General features: G+C 47.8%; 1 protein-coding gene across 2 annotated transcripts in view; it reads right to left on the reverse strand.

Annotated features, from left to right (window-relative positions):
* Positions 1 to 16,995, reverse strand: part of MTARC1 (mitochondrial amidoxime reducing component 1) — a 41,408-nt gene extending 24,413 nt beyond the window's left edge. The window contains exons 1-6 of one of the 2 annotated variants that reach the window (XM_086694318.1): positions 16,522 to 16,995; positions 12,876 to 13,049; positions 6,530 to 6,692; positions 5,196 to 5,336; positions 877 to 938; positions 708 to 779 (exon numbers count right to left, since the gene is read on the reverse strand). In XM_086694318.1, coding sequence (XP_086550444.1) covers positions 708 to 779; positions 877 to 938; positions 5,196 to 5,336; positions 6,530 to 6,692; positions 12,876 to 13,049; positions 16,522 to 16,808 — 899 coding nt within the window. In that variant the 5' untranslated portion in view covers positions 16,809 to 16,995. The remainder of the gene's footprint in view (positions 1 to 707; positions 780 to 876; positions 939 to 5,195; positions 5,337 to 6,529; positions 6,693 to 12,875; positions 13,050 to 16,521) is intronic. The other variant, XM_086694317.1, reaches the window with a different exon arrangement.
* Positions 16,996 to 17,719: the final 724 nt, after the last annotated feature.

Genomic DNA, 17,719 nt, shown 5'->3' on the forward strand with positions numbered 1-17,719 from the left:
ATAAAAGTAGAAATGCTGATGGGGCACCTGGGTGGCTCAGTTGGTTGAGCATCTGACTTTGGCTCTGGTCATGATCTCACGGTTCGTGAGTTCGAGCCCCACATCATGCTCACTGCTGTCAGCCCAGAGCCTGCTTCAAATCTTCTGTTCCCCTCTCTCTGCCCCTCCCCCGCTCTGTGTGTGTGTGTGTGTGTGTGTGTGTGTGTGTCTCAAAAATAAATACACATTTTTTAAAAAAAAGTAGAAATGCTGCCATGAATGCCCATATAACTATCACCCAGATTCTATTTATCAAAGTTTTGACAAAATTTTCCATGTGACCTTTTTTGTGTGTGTGTGCTGTAGTAATATACAGCACATCCCAGACATCATGTCATTTCCCCTAATTACTTCAACACCCTTCTCCAAAATATACGTATCTATCTTATATCACAGTGCCATTATCACACCTAATAAACATTTGGTATCATCAAATACTCAGTTCCAAATTCGCCAAAATATCTAAACAATGCACTTCTTAAATCGGTTCCTTTGAATCATGAATTCTGAATGAGAAATATAGTTATTTATGCAAGGAGACATTCTGGGAACCATGGCACCCAGGCATATCTCCCCAATTACCCAGTCACTAGGACCCCCCTTGGCCTCAAGACTGTGTTCGTGCTATTTTCTCTGCTTCCCAGAGACATTAAGGTGCCTGCTCCTACCTCTTCAGGGTCTCCAGCGGCTCCTTCCTGCTCATGACGCCAGTGTCTGGGTCCACCGTGGTTAAAATGCACCTGGACACACACACACACAGCATCATACAAGGGACAAAGCAGGCTGACCTCGGCCCTCCCACCATCTCCACTCCGGGGGTGGAAGGAAGTGCCTTACCTGGAACAAGCCGTTACTCTTTTCAGTATGACGTCACCAATAAGAAGCTCATCCCAAGAATCCTACGGGGACAAAGCACGAAATTCATAGGGGCACTTCCGAGACTTAGCTGTGACACACCTGTGTAGGGACTTCACATGAGCTGACACCTAATGAAGCCACTTATACCATAGATGGGAGACTTTTACACCAGCCCCGAGAAGCCACACACCCTCCTGTCCTCTCTCTGCCTATGACAGTTCGTGCCCCTATAGTGAAATGCTCCCTCTGCTCTCACTGATAAAACTGCAGTTGAAATTCATCTCCCTGAGCGCCTGGGTGACTCAGCCGGTTAAGCATCCAACTGCAGCTCAGATCATGATCTCGTGGTTCATGAGTTCAAGCCCCGCATTGGGCTCTGTGCTGTCAGCACAGAGCCTGGAGCCTGCATCGGATTCTGTGTCTCCCTCTCTCTCTCTGCCCCCCTGCCACTTGTGCTCTCTCTAAAAAATAAATAAATACACTTAAAAAAAAAAAAGAAACTGACCTTCCTGACTGATCCCATTGGACTCAAGGAGGAGCGAATGGAGGGGTTGGGATTGACAGAGGGCGTGGGTGACAGAAAGGACATGGACAGGGGGTCACTCTAAACTATGCATGCCTCTGCTGGACCTAGATCCTTAGGGCACTGATACGTTCACCTTGTATCATCTCCCTTTGCAGATACGAACAAATCAAGAGTACCCCCACACCTTTATGTGCTCCACCGCAGGGAGCTTCTTAGGCATTTGCCCACAGCCTGGGTCACTGGTGCCTACTTTTCAGGACAAATAAAATCAATGGACTAGCACCCCCTCGAATCCAGCAGGGGAGACAGGGCATACACACAAGAAAAGTTAATGATCAATATATTTTTGAGGGTTCCAGAAAATTCGAGAGAAAGCAAAAATTGGAGAGAAACCCACGCTGTGCGTGGGTTTAACTACACAGGCAAGAATTGACCTGGAGGTTTTAGAAGAACAAGCCCTCAGGCTGCTCTGGTCAGGGGAGGTTTTAAGGAAAAGATAGGATTTGAATGGAACCTTCCAGAACAGAGACTTTGGAAGGCACAAAAGAAGGGTGAGGAGACTGGGGAAGTAATTAGAAGGAAGACACTGAAGAGACATAGAACATCTAATCATAGTCTTGAACTTCTTACCCTGGGAGAGAAGTGCCAGCTGCCTCAGGGCTGAAGACAAAAATTCATGAGCTAAAACCAACCTGCCCTGTCTGGTGTGATCACAAGCCAGAGACCTGGAGACTCAGAATTTAACTCTCAGAGTGCATATCATTCTTGCTATATGTATTGCAGCTGGTTTTTTAATGTTCTTATTTATTTTTGAGAGAGAGAGAGAGAGAGAGAGAGCGCGCACAAGTGGGGGAGGGGCAGAGAGAGAGAGGGAGGTATTGCAGCTTTTTAAGCATAAAATGGGTCTCTTAACCGCAGGTCCACAAAAGCTGGGCCCCTGGGGTTAGAGAAGCCCCAGCCTGTTCTGTGTGTGTTTGTCCACCAGGGGGCACCATGGTCATAAAAAACATAAAAGATCCAAGAGAAGAGAAATGTGGGCTCTGTTAGGAAATTAATTAATTACTAATTAATTTATGTGCACTAGAAACTGTTGGGGATCGAGTCACAGATAAATAAGGTAAAAAATTCCATAATAAGGAAAGCCAGAGATGTAAGCGGGTCCAAGCCCTGAGCCCTGTGATACTCAGGCCTTGAGCAGACCCCTAGCGGCCCTGTCATCTCCCAATACGTCGGTGCTAACAACATCCTTGTGGTCACCTAACACCCTGCATTCACCACCTTCGTTGCCTGTCTTGCTGGCCTGTTCACAATCTGATCGCCTTAGGAGAAACAACCATGTTTCTTCAATCCTGTTTTCCACAGTGCAGGGGACCCAGTGGGACTAACTCATCGTGCAATGAGTGACATATGACTGTAGTCAGTTAAGTGTCCAACTCTTGGTTTCAGTTCAGGTCATGATCTCATGGTTTCGTGAGTTCGAGCCCTGCATGGGGCACCACCCTGACAGCGTGGAGCCTGTTTGGGACTCTCTGTCTTCCTCTCTCTCTGCCCCTCTCCCACTCGGCTATCTCGGTCTCTCTCAAAATAGAGAAATAAACTTAAAAAAAAAAAGAGCGACATGTTATTATAAAATGAGCTCAGCCACAGTGTTGTATTAACATCCAATTTAAAATGTGAAATGTTCCCAGTTAGGAAACACTCGGAGTTATAAAGAAATGAAGGCCTCTAAAACAAGATTCAGTTCAAACAAATGTAAATCTGAGGTCCTGCTCTGAGAGAGCTGTCTCCGCTCATTTTATCTACATCTGACCATCTCAGAACTTTGGGGCAGGAAACGTCATCAACATGACCCAGGGCACAAGGATCGCAAAGGGGAAGGAAGCTTAAAGTTGGTCACAGTTGGGGGAATGCCTCAGTCAGGCTCCTTCACTCTGATTATAGGAAAGAGACCATCCCCCACCTCTCTATGACACTTTCTAAGAGCTTTTCCACAGATTGGTATAGACCTTGATTCTTACAGCTGCCATCAGAGGAGCTGAAATCATCTGCATTTTACAACTGCAAGAAGCAAAGGCCTTGAGGGGTTCAAGGACTTGTCCAGGGTCAAACAGACACTTATTGAAGCAGGTGGATTCAAACCCAGGTGTCCCAACCTCACGTATGCCCCTTAGAATGTTCAGAGTTCCTTTGGCACATGGTACTGTCTGGGTTCAAGACCCAGCTCCTCCACTTTGTGCCATGGGATAGCCTCAGGCGAGCCAGGTCACCTCCCCAGGCCTCTCCCTTCCTCCTTATAAAAAGGGAATATGACCTTCACCTCCCCAGGCTGCAAAGCACAGTGTGAGCATTAGGTGGAAGCCACCACCCTTTTCCTTTTTCTGAGAAGGAAAACCCTCAGGAGAAACTGCTTTCCTGGCCTCAACTGGTACAAGACAAATATCAATGAGACGATCAAAAGCAACCAACACTGATTTTCCCCTCTTGTCTGAGTCCAGCTGAACTGTGCTGGATGTGAGCAAGGGCAGATGAGCTCCCTTGTCACAGTGGAACGTGGAAGGACAGCCCAGGGCAGGCTCTCGGGGACAGCGCACGTTTCCCGCCTTATACTAGAAGCTGACCTGCCATCTTTGGAAAGCGTGGCATGTTTAGAGCGTTTGACGTAAAACATCAGAAGTGGATTTGGAGGTACTTTTACTGCCCGTCACTGACTGATACTGCATTTATACTTTTTGCGAGTCACCTTAGCCAACCTGACCCTTTGACAAACCCGTAAGGTAATCCTAGGCAGAAAGGATCACTCCATTCTCCAGGCAGGTACACAAGCCTGCACAGAGTCATGTAGGGGCCAGCAAGGAAGCTGGAGGCGGACCTCAGAGCCTCGGGTTTGAGTGTGGGCTTCAGTTTCCTAGATTGCTTCTTTCAGCACACCTAGCTCCCTCCTCACAGTAAGACGGAAAGGCAGAATCCGTCTCCCTGAGTATAAGGGATTAAGACTCAGTCACTTGGACTCAGTTCTTCCCCTGCCCTTTACCTCCACTTTCCATCTACAAACACCCACCACCAGAACTCTGGAATTCCCATCTGAGAGCTGGTGCCTCTGTCAAGTACCCACACCTGGATGGTGCCACTCACCAAGCCTCTAGGCCACCGACCTCTGCCTTCACGGTCAACAAGGGAAAGAACCAATGAAATATCCAAAGACAATGACAAAGGTAAATCTGCTGCCAGAATCATGTGACACCGTGGAAGCCCTTCATGCTAAGCCACAGTGCAGGCATCTGAGGGCAGATTGACAGTGGCACTGGAAGAATTTTATAGGCCATCCAGCTGGGGAACCCCACCCCCGACGCTGCAGCAGCCATACTGTAAATGCCTATCTTTCCCCAGGGACCATCAGTTGAACAGGAAAGCTAACTTCAACAAGACATGAGTATATCCTGCCTTTGTTCCATGGCCCACACACATCACGTATTTTATGCTACGTAAATTTGGCTCAAAAACCAATCTACCTACTGGGAATTATGCTGAGAAGTCTCAGACCCTGAACTGCTCCCTGTACACCAGCACCTCCACTTCATCTATATCTGTGTCCTCCGTGATGATGTCTGAACTAATCAGGTGCTCAAGAACTCGAAAAACTGAATGGACCAGCATACCACCAATAACGCATGAATCCTTTGGAATAATCTAAAGCAACATCAAAGAATTTCATACCTTAAAAAAAAAAAAAAAGTTAAATCCAAGGAAAGGGCAAAGGAAAGCAACCTGTTACCTCTGCATAGACACCACACCCTGAAATGACGATATTGGGCCTGAAGTTAGCCACTTTAACTTTCTTCTCCAGCCTGGAGTTGAGATCTGCCAAAGATGCCTCAGAGAGAATCAAGAACGGGCTGGCATCTGAGTACGCAATCTGGGAAGGAAACAGAAGTGGTTAGAACGTGGCACACAGAGGTCATATGTGGTTAGTTCCTGGAACCCTCCCCTCCCCAGTTCCCAGGGGAACACACACACACACACACACACACACACACACACACACAGTATTTCTAAGTATTTCTTTAGTTCTTTATATAGAAAAGTCACAGTGTTTCAGAAGTCTTAAAGAGCCTTGCAGATAATAGGAATTACATGATGGAATGAAAAAAAAAAACGTGGCCTTGGGATCCTAAAGCTGCCACTGGCCAAGTCCCCTTGAGGAAGTCACTCCACCTTCTTAAGCCTCAACTTCTCCAGTGCTGATGAGCTTCATGACCTCATTATGGATGATAAAAATATTCCCTGATTCCATGGATACCTATTTTGACGCCTCCTGCAAATCAACATCAAGTACTTTTACTGACCATATATGTAATTTTTTTTTTTAATGGCCGTAGGAATTGTGCTACCAACCCCTCCTTTTACCATGAATCCTTACATTCCTATAAGGGTCAACTTAGTCACTTTAAGTCTGTGGATCTCCATGCCCACACTCGTTTGCCCAACCATGATCTGACCATTGCAATCACACCGTAAAAAGGTTGAGCTCCACATACAATTACAGAATAGAGTGGAAAAGTTTTGAAACCCTGTTGGCACTGGAAGGCTTACATAAATAGGAAGGTAGATGGCCGTCAGGAAAATGCAAGAGTCCCCCAAATCAAGAAACACAAAGGAAGTTCCCAAAGGAAGGGCTTTAATTTTGCCTGTTCCTTAGAATCCCCAGCTGAGGGGCGCCTGGGTGGCGCAGTCGGTTAAGCGTCCGACTTCAGCCAGGTCACGATCTCGCGGTCCGTGAGTTCGAGCCCCGCGTCGGGCTCTGGGCTGATGGCTCAGAGCCTGGAGCCTGTTTCCGATTCTGTGTCTCCCTCTCTCTCTGCCCCTCGCCCGTTCATGCTCTGTCTCTCTCTGTCCCAAAAATAAATAAACGTTGAAAAAAAAAAAAAAAAGAATCCCCAGCTGCTGTTCAGGCCAAGCTTCCTGGGAGCTGCCTGGCAAAATGACAGAGCAGAGCTCAGCGACATGCTGCCCTGCCTGATGGGCTGCACATGACTGCTGTGCACTCCTGAGGAAGCCTGCCTTCCACAGGACACACCGAAGGCCAAAGCCAAGGAATGCTCCTCTGACCTGGTCTGTGGGCTGGAACACATCCATTATTTGGTGAGAATTTCTCGGTCGCATGTGAGGCTCATAGTGTACCAGGCGGTAGGGCTGTGTCTTCAGGAAGCTAGTAATCCACTGGGCCGCAGCCTCCCCACAGTCCCTGCCCTCGATCTCCAGGCCGTGCACTCTGCAGGGAGTGGCAGGAGTAAAGACTGGTCATGGCTCTGAAAACACAGGACACCCTACCATGTCCTACACATATCAAAAAGCTGTGATGTCTTGGGGCAGCTGGGTGGCTCAGTCAGTTGAGCATCCGACTCTTGATTTCAGCTCAGGTCATGATGCTAAGGTGGTGGGATAAGTTCCATGTCGGACTCCATGCTGAGAATGCAGCCTGCTTAAGATTCTCTCTCTCTCTGTCTCTCTCTCTCTCTCTCTCCCTCTGCCCTTCACCTACTCATGCTCTCTCTCTCTCTCTCAAATTAAAAATTTAAAAGAAAGAAGAAGAAGAAGGAGGAGAAGAAGAAGAAGAAGAAGAAGGAGGAGGAGGAGGAGGAGGAGGAGAAGGAGAAGAAGAAGAAAGAAAAGCTGTGATGTCACTGTGATTCTTTAATTATCAGGAAACATGATTTTAGCCTGGTCCTGCCTCTGAACCACTGTGTAAACACAAATGAAGTCACAGTTTCCAGCCTTGCTTTATCCAGGTTTACAATAGAATGATACATGCCTGTGCCTCCCTATCTGGAAGGAATGCACGGAAGAATAAAATCAGATCGGATGTTTGAAAAGATACTGAGTTCTCCAGATGAAAACAAATGCATCAGTATCAAGTAAACTCAAGATTACTACAAAATCTGGTTCACGCAGCTGGACAGCAGCCAGAAGTCTTTATTAATAGGGTCCGGCTATATTTTACCAGTATGATGATAATACAACTAGATTCAGCAGTGTATGTGAAAATGTTCTATAAAATCTAAAACAGTATAGATAATACTCATAATCTAATTTGGGAGCACCTTGGGTGACTCAGTCAGTTAAGCACCTTGGTTTCAGCTTGAGTCATGATCTTACAGTTCAGGGGATCAGGCCCTGCGTGGGGCTCTGTGATGATAGCGTGGAGCCTGCTTGGGATTCTCCCTCTCCCTCTGTCTCTGCCCCGTCCCTACTTGCAGGCTCTCTCTCTGTCTCTCTTAAAATAAATAAGCTTAAAAATAATAAAATCAAATTAATTAATTTAATTAATTTAATTAAACTAAAAAGATAAAATTTGCATCAAAACATGTCCCATTATAAAACAATATCAGGGGGCACCTGGGTGGCTCAGCCGGTTGGGCGTCCGACTTCAGCTCAGGTCGTGACCTCACAGTTTGTGGGTTTGAGCCCATGTCGGACTCTGTGCTGACAGCCCAGAGCCTGGAGGCTGCTTTGGATTCCGCGTCTCCCTCTCTCTCTGCCCCTCCCCTGCTCTCACTCTCTCAAAAATAAATAAACATTTAAAAAAATTTTTTTTAATAATAACAATAATAGGGACCCCTGGGTGGCTCAGTCGGTTAAGCGTCCAACTTTAGCTCAGGTCGTGATCTCACAGTTCGTGGGTTCGAGCCCCGAGTCGGGCTCTCTCTATGCTGACAGCTCAGAGCCTGGGGCCCACTTCAGATTTTGTGTCTCCCTCTCTGTCTGCCCCTCCCCTACTTGCATTCTGTCTCTCTCTGTCTCTCAAAAATAAATTAACTTAAATAAATAAATAAATAAATAAATAAATAAATAAATAAATAAATAAAATAATAATAATCTAATTTGATTTGACTGCTACTAATAAGCATAGGATTTGAAGTCTCCCCCGCTCTCCCTGATATACAGCATGCAGGACAGTATGGGAGTTATACGTATCTCACAGCTGCAGAGAGGAAAGAAACACTTCGGATAGGCCAGTGTTTCTAAAGTGTAGGACCACTGCTACTGTGGGTATTCAAGACAATGGTAGTACTTGGGTACAACAGGAAAGAATGGTGAACTGCACAGAGAGAAAGTAATTCTATTCAGTTTCATGATAGGAAGTCCCGAATGTCCAGCAACACGTGATAATAATCTCTTTCTAAAAAGGAAAAACAGACCTCAAGTCCAGAAACCTCTACAGGCAATAATTTCTGGCTAGAACTGGGTAACATTCCATTTGTAGCATATTTATTATTTCAGTTAACTCCTCCACCTGGAAAGTTGTCTAGGTATCCCTATACGGTTCCCTTTTTAAATAAATGCATTTAAGGTTTGTTTGTTTGTTTGTTTTTAAGCTGAACCAATTGGGAGAAAAACATTACGTAAATACAGTTGACCCTTGAACAACATGGAGGTTAGAGGTGCCAACCCCCCATGCAGTCAAAAATCCACCTAGAACTGATGACTCTTCCAAAATGTAACTACGCAGAGCCAACTGTTGACTAGAAGTTCCACAGTAACGTAAACAGTTGATGGACACATATTTTGTGTGCTCTATGCATTACATACCATATTCCTTCATTACAGTAAACTAGAGAAAAGAAAATGTTACTAAGAAAATCTTAAAGAGGAAATGCATTTATAGTGCTGTACTGTATGTATTGAAAACAATCTGCATGTAAGTGGACGTGCAGAGTTCAAACCTGTATTGTTCAAGGTTCAACCGTGAGAGAGGTGGTCTGTGACCAGCATGAATCATGGTTGTGTTGTGCCAATGCCCGACGTTTGAGAAAGAGGAGTCAGGTAGACCTACTTGGGTGTGAATCCTGTTCCCACAAATGACAAGCCCAGTGACCTTGGAGGATATTTCTTACTGTGCCTTAGTTTCTTCATCTATAAAATGGGGATATGGGAATGCAAGCTGGTGCAGCCACTCTGGAAAACAGTACGGAGGTTCCTCAAAAAATATGGAGGTTCCGAAAAATAGAACTACCCTACGACCCAGCAATTGCACTACTAGGCATTTATCCAAGGGATACAGGTGTGCTGTTTTGAAGGGACACATGCACCCCCATGTTTATAGCAGCACTATCGACAATAGCCAAAGTATGGAAAGAGCCCAAATGTCCATCGACGGATGAATGGATAAAGGAGATGTGGTATATATATATGCAAGGGAGTATTACTCGGCAATCAAAAAGAATGAAATCTTGCCATTTGCAACTACATGGATGGAACTGGAGGGTGAAATTATGCTAAGTGAAATTAGTCAGAGAAAGACAAAAATCATATGACTTCACTCATACGAGGACTTTAAGAGACAAAACAGATGAACATAAGAGAAGGGAAACAAAATTAATATAATAACAGGGAGGGGGAAAAACATAAGAGACTCATAAATATGGAGAACAAACAGAGGGTTACTGGAGGGGTGGTGGGAGGGGGATGGGCTACATGGGGACGGGGCACTAAGGCAGCTACTCCTGAAATCATTGTTGCACTAGATGCTAACTCATTTGGATGTAAATTTTAAAAAATAAAAAATAAAATTAAAAAATAATAAAAATAAAACAAAAACAAAAACAAATAGTAAAATGGGGATAAAATCACAACCTTCTTCTGAGGGTCAGGGATAATCTATACAAATAGATACAAATCCCCCAAAACAATTCTCAGGTTTCGGGTGTGCTCAGTAGATGGTAGTAATCACTCTGGTTTTGGTTTATTGTTTTGTTTTGTCCAGTTATTTCAGGTTAGCTTTCTTCATTGCAGTCTCTTACGATCCTTCGTATTTCTGTGGTGTCAGTTGTAATGTCTCCTCTTTCATTTCTGATATCATCTGAGTCTGCTCTCATTTTAAAATGTTAAAATGTTGGGGCGCCTGGATGGCGCAGTCGGTTAAGCGTCCGACTTCAGCCAGGTCACGATCTCACGGTCCGTGAGTTCGAGCCCCGCGTCAGGCTCTGGGCTGATGGCTCGGAGCCTGGAGCCTGTTTCCGATTCTGTGTCTCCCTCTCTCTCTGCCCCTCCCCCCGTTCATGCTCTGTCTCTCTCTGTCCCCCAAAAAATAAATAAACGTTGAAAAATAAATAAATAAAAAATAAAAATAAAATAAAATGTTAAAATGCATATTAAGGGCACCTGGGTGGCTCAGTCGGTTAAGCGGCCGACTTCGGCTCAGGTCATGATCTTACGGTCCGTGAGTTCGAGCCCCGCGTCGGGCTCTGTGCTGACAGCTCAGAGCCTGGAGCCTGTTTCCGATTCTGTGTCTCCCTCTCTCTCTGACCCTCCCCCATTCATGCTCTGTCTCCCTCTGTCTCAAAAATAAATAAACGTTAAAAAAAAATTTTTTTTTAAATAAAAAATTTAAAAAATGCATATTAGGACACCCTCAGGATGAAACAGTATGCTAACATGAAAACAGTTATTTTGAAGATTTTTAATAATATGAAAAGGTACTCAACATATCAACTTAAGAATATGACATTAATCGTGTATTTTTATATTTTTATATTATTTTTACATTGTTTCTTTCCAAGTATGAGCTACGAAGACAGAAAAAAAACATCGGAATATTATTTATAGTTACCTCACAGGTTTTTGTTGTCTCCTGTTTTTTTAGTTTAGCATTTTGCAATTTTTCAACAATGAATATGTATTATGTTTATAATAAAAAAATCATCAAAATTAAAATAAGAACATATCAGGTCTAAAACTCTAAGACAGTGTCGAAACTATACTCATATTGCATCTTATAAACTTCTTGGGGTCTTCAGATACTTTTCAGCTAACTCGGATCTATATTTTTTTTGCTGTGATGTTACTTTCTATGATAGGCTTGGACTACATAAAAACAAAATGCATTCACAATGCATTTTATTTTATTTTAATTTTTTTTAACGTTTATTTATTTTTGAGACAGAGAGAGACAGAGCATGAACGGGGGAGGGACAGAGAGAGAGGGAGACACAGAATCGGAAGCAGGCTCCAGGCTGTGAGCCATCAGCCCAGAGCCCGACGTGGGGCTCGAACTCACAGACCGCGAGATCGTGACCTGAGCTGAAGTTGGACGCTTAACCGACTGAGCCACCCAGGCGCCCCACAATGCATTTTAATTCAACATGCAGAAACTGTGACAAGAGTAGAATTAGACCAAATTCTAATTTTCCCATAATGGGATAAAAAGTCAACTCTAGACATGAGCTCTCAGAAGCAAAGCTAGTTTTCCTACACTAATTGCTTCCTGGCAGTCCTTCTAATGTTGGGGAATGAGCCTCTGTACAGAGCGATCTCCTGGCTGAGTCTGTGCCCTCACTACATGCAGACCCCTGGGCATCTGTGGCTCAGATCACTCTTCTGGACGTAGGTGTCTTTTCTGTCTAGAACTTCCTTTCATTAGTACCAAATGTTCACAAAACATTTGCGACTTCATAGTTCACAAAAACATTTGTGACTTCTTTCCTAGGTGTGGAAGGTTCCCAGTCTTTCCAGGCAAAATAGGACAAGTCCTACGGTAATGGTAGATCTAATCTCACCTCTTCCTGGACATTTTCCACTGTCACTCCCACCCCATTTTTGTCCTTTATCCTTATTTCTCTCTCGCTGACATGTGAATATGCTTTTTCCCCATGGTTTTCTACATAGGACTTCTACATAGGACTTCTCTCTCAGCCCCACATTAACACACATTTCTGAAGCTGCTTCCTTTTATTTTTAAGTTTATTTGGGGCGCCTGGGTGGCGCAGTCGGTTAAGCGTCCGACTTCAGCCAGGTCACGATCTCGCGGTCCGGGAGTTCGAGCCCCGCGTCAGGCTCTGGGCTGATGGCTCAGGGCCTGGAGCTTCTTTCCGATTCTGTGTCTCCCTCTCTCTCTGCCCCTCCCCCGTTCATGCTGTGTCTCTCTCTGTCCCAAAAATAAATAAACATTGAAAAAAAAATTAAAAAAAAAAAAAAGTTTATTTACTTATTTTGAGAGAGAGAGAGTGGGAGAGAGTGCATGTGCACACACAAGCAGGGGAGAGGCAGAGAGAGAGAGAGAGAGGGAGAGAGAGAGAGAGAGAGAGAATCCCAAGCACGCTCTGTGCTAAGCAGCACAGAGCCTGATGTGGGGCTCGATCCCAAGAACCGTGAGATCACAACCTGAGCCAAAATCAAGAGTCAGATGCTTAACAGACTGAGCTACCCACCTGCCCCTTTTCCTTCTTTCCTTCTTTCTTCCTTCCTTCCTTTTATTTTTTTTTTTTGAAGCTGCTTCCTTGTTCCTCTTTGTTTTACATCATCATGATGTTGAGGACTTGGCCCTACATACAGTATGTTCTCAATCAATGGTTAATTATCACCAGTGTCTTTTTTTCAGGACTCCTCCTAGTTCACGCTCCCTCAAAACTGCGTGAATAAATACTCACGCAAGGAGTACGACATACCTTTCCCTTACCTGCACTTGTACACGGCATTTGTGGCAGGTGTCTTGATGGGCAACAGCAGGTCCTTCGTGTAGGCTGCACTGAGGGTCAGGGCATCGCCCTCACAAGTCAGGGAAATCAGGACCAGACGGGGTTCCTGCCGAGCAGTGACCATGTTCCCCTTCTCGTTGACCACAAGCCAAAACCTGCCATGTTCAAAACCCAAGAGATGCGTGGCCCACTGTGAAAGGCACCCAGTCACTGCGGGAGCTCCGGTCACGCACAGTCCTCTTTCATTTCCTCCCCGTAAGCCTGGTGTGTGTGTGTGTGCGTGTGTGTGTGTGCGCGCGCGCGTCTGTCTGTCTGTCCTAAACATCAACTCAACAGCACAGCAAGGCTGAGTCTGTCCCTTTATTTCAAAGGGTTTGGTAACCACTCAAGCATCCAATGTATATAATCTCTTCAGAACCTGCGGAGCTCCTTGATGGCACAGAAATCAAAGACGTTATCATACTTTCATCTCAACTGCGAGAAGGTCTGACCGCTTTCGTTAAACGTGCCCCGAGAGACGACAGGAAACGATTTCCCAGAAAGACTTGAAGGGCACACGGAAGGAAGCACAATAACGAGATTGTGGTTCTATTGTTCTCAGAGCGTGGACTTCAGCAGAGAAGCATACGAGGCCACTTCTACCTTGCCAAATCCACCCCCGCCTTTTAAAACATTAATGTTTCAATATTCAGGGCTGTGGATGCTGCAATTTGCTCAAAGGTCTATTGTCACCATGGACGATATTTCTTCTAACCCAATACTCCTGACCTAGAGGTACTTCCAAGAAAAAAAAGATACATGGAGAGATCAGAGCAACAGGAAACTGTCTGGGGGTGCGGGGCGGGGCGGGGTGGGGGTGGGAGCCATTCGTACGGGTTATTCCTCAGCTGCCAAGGAAGCTGAATATATTGACATTTTGATCATTTCTCACTGGGTCGAGTGACTACAGTTATAGAAGTGAGCTCGAGCTCTTGGAATCCACAGACATAAGATTAAAAGACGGCAAATACGTTAGGGCGTTAAAGCTCCTGTGCGCCACCCCCAGTGGGTCATCATGGTTGAGATGTTTCAGCTACACGAGAAAAATAAGGTTAATGGAAGCCCTTCCCTGAACCGCCTGCCTATCGGCCCTCATCCTGGACCCAGTCAGAGCTCTGCCCTGCCCCAGATCCTTGCTCCCAGCACATGAATAGTCTTCTTCGTGTAATAATTCTTCCAGGTGATGATGGCAGTCTGATCTTTCTAAACTACAAATCTAGAAAATTCCGCCCCCCCCCCCCCATGAAAAATCCCTCCATGGTTCCTGCTTTCAGGATAAAACCCTGAATCTTCAGCAAGGCAGGCAAGGCCCTTCATAACCAGCTGCTCACCAGCCATTCACAACCCCCTGCGCCCTCACGCAGGCCAGCTTTTTAAATGTTTTTAATTGTGGTAAAATATACGCAACATTAAATGTCTGGCATGCTCCTCCGTATATCCAAAAGGATTGAAAACAGGGCAGATACGCATACCGTGATGTTCACAGAAGCAATGTTCACAACGCCGAAAGATGGAGGAAACAACCCAAGTGTCCATCAGCAGAAAACAGATTTGTTTTTTTAAATGTGTTCTTAACTATCTTAGGTGCACAATTCTATGACCCTGGGCACCTTCACAATGTTATGCAACCATCACCACTATCTATTTCCAAAACTTTGTCGTCACCCCAAATAGAAACTTTGAACCCATTAAGCAATAACTCCCCCTTCTCTCTCCTCTCCCCTGGCCCCCTGGGAAACTTCAATCCACATCCTGTCTCTATGAATTTGCCTACTGTAGATATTTCATATCATTAGAATCATATAATATTCGCCCTTTTGTGTCTGGCTTATTTCACCTAACATAATGCTTGTAAGATCTATGCTGCAGTGTGGATCAGAACTTCGTTCCTTTTTGTGGCTAAACACTATTCCCGGGTGCGTCTATACCACATGTTGTTTACCCAGTCATCTGTTGATGGATATGTGGGTTGATTTCACCCTTGGGCTACTGTGGGTGATGCTGCAGTGAACGCTGGTGTACTTGTATCTCCGTTTTCAGTCCCTTTCGGTCATTCCCTCAGAGGGCACTAGCCTTTCCCCCAGTATACCTTGCCCCCAAGTCCGGGGTTTTTACCCTCCTGGCCACCCCAGAGAGTTTCTGGGGCTCCTTCTCTGTGCTCCCTGGCACTGGTCACACGGAGTCCGCTATGCCCCTCACTTCTCCTTCAGGCTTGCTGGTACCATGATGACAAAAATGGCGCCTGCCACAAATGCCAGCTCTTGTAATTATTTATTATCGTACGAGCTCAGTAAATACTCTCAATCGGTACAGTACAACACCCTTTGCCTCCGGGGCCTACAAAACAAATTCAATACATTGGACCGTCTTTCGGAGTCGGTGACCTCTGTACAAACCATGAAATAGCTAGGATTCTCGCCTTGCTTCCAGAAGCAAAGATGCAGAGCTCACCACTCACGTATGTCGTGGATGGCCCTCCGCCTCTCTGCTGCAAGGCGGGGGGAGGGGCGGGGGCGGGTCACAGCCGTCCCCCCTTGCCCAGTTCTGGGTTACTTGCAGGAGCTGAGGGCTCGTCTGGCAGGAAAGAGCTTGATGCGCAGCCTTAGTGAGGCCCCGGGCTGGCCTGACGCCAGACCCGGAAGAGAACAAAGCCGCTCGCTCCGGGCCGTTGCAACCTTCGCTGAATCCCAGGAATGCACGCAGATCGTGACTACCCTGATAGGCCATTAATAAAACGACTCTTGGGGCGCCTGGGTGGCGCAGTCGGTTAAGTGTCCGACTTCAGCCAGGTCACGATCTCGCAGTCTGTGAGTTCGAGCCCCGCGTCAGGCTCTGGGCTGATGGCTCGGAGCCTGGAGCCTGTTTCCGATTCTGTGTCTCCCTCTCTCTCTGCCCCTCCCCCGTTCATGCTCTGTCTCTCTCTGTCCCAAAAATAAATAAAAACGTTGAAGAAAAAAAAAAAAAATAAAAAATAAAACGACTCTTCACAAAGCACCCACGTGCTAAACAAAACAAGAGTCCTGGCTCCCCCGCTGGGTGGCGCGGAACCCCAGTTCCTTTGTTCATAAAACGAGTGCTTGCGCGCATTAGGGAAACAGAGGCAATAGCACTTCTCCGGCCGCAAGAAGCTTAAGCTTCAACAGCTGTCCTTAGGGGCGCTCCACCTGGGTGCGCCCTTTGAGGGCTGCGCTCCGCCGCCCCAAGTTTCCCCCAAGTTCTCCAGAGACAGTTTAATGAAACTAATGTGGCGGGGACCAATCCCTGGAAGCTCGCCGCCTCTGCTAGATGGGGTTGAAGAAGTTGGCGGGCACGCGACAGACACCTGGGCGCCCCGACCACTGCTCGGCAGGAGCGCAGACGTAAAAGCGCCCGTGGGAGGTGGAAATGCAGCCGTCTCGGGGAAGTGGGTCGGGACACTTAGGCCTGGGTCTCGGGCCCCTGGGGTCGGCTGTTGGGACGTAGTTGCCCCTCGTTCTCTTTGTCCTTGCCCCATCGAAAGGGAAGGAAGGACCTGCTGGCGGACTCTGCAGACCGCCCCCGCCCCCGCCCGAAGCCCTCCCCGCGGAGCCCCGCCCGGCTCGGCCCTACCTGTCCCGCAGGTGGCCGCAGCGCAGCCCCAGGGCCGTGCACTCCGCCGCGCTCACCGCCACCCCCTTGCAGGACTTGACCGGGTAGATCCAGAGCTGCGCCACCGTGCCCACCTGCTGCAGCCGCCGGCGCCGCCTGGACCGCGCGCGGCGCCAGGCGACGGTCCCCAGCGCCACGGCGGCCAGTCCCAGCGCGGTCACCGCGAGCCAGCCGGGCCGGGGCTGCGCGGGGAGGCGCGACGCGGGGAGGCCGAGGCGGCCCAGGGCCGACGAGCCGGCGGCGCCCATGGCGGAGCGGGCGCGGGCGGCGACAGCTCCTGCGGGCCCTCCGCGGACGCCCAGCCGCCACCGGTCCAGAGAGCGGTCGCCGCCTGGTGCGGCCCTTGGCCCGGAGCCCAAAGGAAGGGCCGCTCCCGAACCCCTTCCGGGCCGCTCGCAGTATCGCACGACCTTCTACCGAGGGGTGGCCCCTGGGGCGCTGCGGTGGGAGGGGGTGGCCCCGCTGCTGCAGGGTCCTGGCCCCGCTGCTGCAGGGTCCTCGCCCCACCGCCTCCTCCGCCTTCCGCCGCCTGCGGCTGCAAGGCGGTGCGCCTTCCCCCACGACCGCTACCGCTACAAGTGACCTCTTTATTTACGTATTTATGGGTTTTTATTAAACGTAAAATGGTCAGATACCAAGTTTGCAGGACAAAGCGTGATTTCTAAATTAGAAAGCAGGCAGCGGGGAGATCCCTGTCTTGGGGATAATGGAGGGCTGGCACGGAGTATCCGCTGACCTCCACCACCCTCCCCGCCTGCCAAGCAGGACCAGGGAGCTTGCGGGAGCCGGAATCAGGGCTGCCGGATGCGACCAGGCGCGCAGGGCCTGAGAACAGGGGCTGGCGGGGAGCTGGCGGTGCGCCCGGGCTCTCCGAGCCGCAGGTCGGAGTTGCACTGGGCGGCGGAGAGCGCCCTCTGCAGGGCTTAGGGCGCGGTGCGCTCCTCCCGGCAGCCTTCCCCGGGGCCACGGTTTGGAAGGTGGGTACTGGCCCAAGATCCGGAGGCTTCAGGGCAGAAGGGAATGTCCAACTGGCGCTGCAGGCACTGACTTGTCTCTTTCAAATCAGGTCATGTTTCAAACCACAAGGTCAGTCATCAGGGTCAAGGTGATTTAAGAGTATTAGGCTCCTGGGGCACCTGGGTGGCTCAGTCGGTTAAGC

The sequence above is a fragment of the Puma concolor genome, chromosome E4 (assembly GCF_028749965.1).
Source record: "Puma concolor isolate L17-30 chromosome E4, mPumCon1.1.hap2, whole genome shotgun sequence".
NCBI classification, from domain to species: Eukaryota; Metazoa; Chordata; class Mammalia; order Carnivora; family Felidae; genus Puma; species Puma concolor.